At 37.6% G+C, this 3,423-nt stretch overlaps 1 protein-coding gene across 1 annotated transcript; it reads right to left on the bottom strand.

The window, feature by feature from the left end:
• Positions 1–1,163: 1,163 nt before the first annotated feature.
• LOC114285068 (putative UDP-rhamnose:rhamnosyltransferase 1) lies at positions 1,164–3,107 on the bottom strand. The gene has a single exon (XM_028228059.2). The coding sequence runs from the start codon at positions 2,747–2,749 to the stop codon at positions 1,298–1,300; it is 1,452 nt and encodes a 483-aa protein (XP_028083860.2). The 5' UTR covers positions 2,750–3,107; the 3' UTR covers positions 1,164–1,297.
• Between the last annotated feature and the right edge of the window lie 316 nt (positions 3,108–3,423).

The raw sequence follows: 3,423 nt of genomic DNA, 5'->3' as shown, positions 1-3,423 counted from the left end.
GAGAATTGAAAAGCAACTAACATAACAAACTCTAGAAATAGAGAATCAAAAACTATTAAAAAAACAAAATCAAATAACAATTATATATATTGAGGCATTTCCCCGTACCTAATTCAAACAAAGAAATAGAGAGATTAATGGTGTTCTTTAAGAGCTAGGAACCAATCTTCAAAATCAATGAAATCATCAGCACTTGTTGAAAAACTAAGCCCCCACTCAAGTCCTTCTTGTCTCACCATTGAAATTGCACAATAAGGATGTAGTTCAAAATTTGAGAGCCATTGGACACAACACAAATCTCAACCTCATGTTTTTGACCGTTGAATTAAAAATTAAAATCATCTTATCTATTTTGATATTTCTTAGATAGAGATATTTTTGGACCGTTGAATTAGGAGGAAAAACAATCCTCACCATACATCAAATGTACACATATGACATCTATCCCATCAAGTTTCAAAAACTACCTTTCCCTAGAAGTAATGTTAGAAATCCAGAAACTGAGACTCTAGTCCTTGTGAGAGAATTGTATTTAATTTTACATTTAAATTCTATGCACATCGTATTTAATTTTTGTCTACATAAATTTACTCTTTCCCTTATTATATAAACAGCAGAGATTTAGACTCCCTCAAACTTCAACCCCCACCATCCCACACACACGTGGCGGGTGGTGATTGGAGGAGGAGAAAAAAAAAAAAAGTGACCAATCAAAAAAGAAAATGGGTCAAAAGGGGGTGGGGAAAGGAGTCCCACTCTTTATTCTTATATAAATTTCTAGTAACTCCATTAATTGAACTAATCCTGACTTACCATGGTGGCATGAACAAATGTACCAACTAGAATTCAAAGAGTCTTTCATTGTTATATAGATTTAACTATCAAATTGTTCATCTAGACACAAAATATCAAAAATAAAATGACACATTGGTGGTGTTTGGCAAGAAAAATTTTAGCATTTTTTAGGTCAAAATTTACAAAAAGACAAAATAGATTAAAATAGTTAATAAGACAAAATGTCACATCAAATCCATAATTATTTCACTTTTTCTCTCACAAACATCACATCCAATTACAAAAAAAAAATCAATCATCTGCCAAAACACAAAAAATTTAACCTACTAAAATAGCTAAAAACTAAAATAACCTACTAAAATAGCAGCTTCCCAAACACCCACATTGTCTTTTTATTATTTATTTATTGATTATCCAAATATAATAAAAATAAATCACAATTATTTCATCCCTTTTACATGTTCCAATACCGGAATTTAAAACCATATTTTCAACTTAAAACTCAACCTTCATGAACGCATCTACTGTTTTTGGAGAGATACTCAACAAAATTGTGCATGTACCGATCATGCAGGACCTTGTCACCAAATAGGGCACTCATTTCTCTGGCTTTCTTCCTATAAATTAATCCCTCGTTTTTGTCTACCATAACCAATCTGATTGAGTCGGCCACTGAGTTCCTTGTGAAGGACCCATCTTCTTCATCTCTGGGTATCTCAATCCCAACCTTCTTCTCATGGAGTACCCTTGCATTTAAACCTTGGTCTAGCATGAACGGCAACATAATAAGTGGTTTCCCAAACTGGAGTCCCTCTATCACGGAACTCCATCCACAGTGAGTCAAGAAACCTCCCACTGATTCATGACTCAATATCTTCAGTTGAGGCGCCCAACTCTTCCACACTACCCCTCGACTTCTGGTTCGCTCCTCGAACCCATCGGGCAGCTCCACAGATTCGGACTTGTTCGAACCAGGCGGCTTCCTTAATGCCCAGAAAAAGGGCACACCAGAGAGCTCCAACCCAAAAGCCAACTCGGTGACTTCTTCTTGACTCGGCATGGCTTCGCTCCCCAATGCTACGTAAACCACAGAACCGTTGTTTTGGTTGTTGAGTCGCTCACTGATTGAAAGCCACGTCTCGTTGACACCGCTGTCTTCAACCACCGCCGGAGGCATTAAACCGAGTGGAATTACAGGTTTGGGTTGAAGATCTTGGAGGAGAGTCAACCATTGGGGCTCAAACTCTCGGCAGTGTCGTATGGCGTAGACGTCGCACCCCAACACCGCCGATCCAAATCGATACAAGTCGGAAACCCCAGAAGCATTATTTGTTGCACCGGATAGGATTCGCTTTATCTCATAGAGGCGAAAGGCTACGTTGGTTGGAAATTGGACCCACTTAGGTGGGACAGTGAGCTGCTCCGGCTCCATCGGGGTATCATCGGAACCGTCGATCAAAGCCGACGCAGGACCAAAGAAAGCTGCAAACCAGGCGTTGATGATGAGGAAGAAGGCCCGAGAAATGCCGAGTTTGGTGGCGATAGGGGGCAACCAGTGAGGAGCAAAGTCGTAAATGATCCAATCAGGTGAGGAAGCTTGAAGGAAGCCAGCCAATCCAGTCTCGAGTCCGTCGAAGGCTTTCTTCAGGTAAGGAATATGGTCGGAGGGAACGTCCATGGTGGCCTCTGCGTTTTCGGGGAGGTGGTCGTCGACGCGGGGCAACGGGAGCTCAACAAAATGTATGGAAGGAGATAAATTAGGAGGCAGCTTTGGCAAGCGTTGGATGTTTCTGGGTGTGGATACAAAGGAAATCTTGTGACCCTTTTGGGCAATGAATTTGGCGAGGTATAAGTATGGGATCATATGGCCAAAGGCTAGCCATGGGAACATAACTATGTGGAGCTTCCGCTCGCGACCGGCCATTGGTGAGGGAGGCACAACAACAAACTCCATAATTAAGGCGGCTGTGTGGTCTGCTCTACAAAGAAGAGCACTACTACCATTCCATACATAGATGTTTTTTTGACTTCTTTTTAACTTTTGTTGAATTTAGAAGTTGTTGAAGATAATTTAAATAAAGGGTTATTAAGGGTGTTTTAAGTAAGTGTATTTTTTATTTTTTTAGATTAAAAAATTGAGGAAGAAAATATAGATATTTAGGTTAATTTTTTAACTTTTTATGAAAAAATGTGTAATAAAAAATTGTAAAAATTAGTTTGTAAGAGAAAATTAGAATTAGAAGTTGTGCAGCCGTAATTGTTGATTTTTTGTGAATAGTGTTAACTTTTTAACTTTTTAAGTAACTTTTTAGCTTTTTCTAGACAGGTCAAACTTGGCCTAATGTATTTTTGAATTTTTTTATATTTTACTAAAAAAGTATTAAAAAAATCAACAATGCTAGGTAGCTCAAAATTTTATGGCTCAAATGACTCAAATCACTCAAAACGACGTCGTTTGGATAGATTTTGAGTGTAAAACGACGTCGTTTTGACAGATTTGAGCTATTTGAGTCACAAAATTTTGAGCTACCAAATATTTTCCTAAAAAAATTGTAGAATTGAAATAATTTTTAATTTTTTATCAAAAAAATATATTATAAAATATTATAATAAATAGTCAAATTATAT

The sequence above is a fragment of the Camellia sinensis genome, chromosome 4 (genome assembly GCF_055761805.1).
Source record: "Camellia sinensis isolate YWXY chromosome 4, ASM5576180v1, whole genome shotgun sequence".
Classification (NCBI taxonomy): Eukaryota; Viridiplantae; Streptophyta; class Magnoliopsida; order Ericales; family Theaceae; genus Camellia; species Camellia sinensis.
This window is presented reverse-complemented; position numbering and strand designations above follow the sequence as displayed.

What these genes read in the sequence shown, in the direction of transcription:
- LOC114285068 (XM_028228059.2), bottom strand. Translation starts at nt 2,749, where the DNA reads ATGGAGTTTGTTGTTGTGCCTCCCTCACCAATGGCCGGTCGCGAGCGG.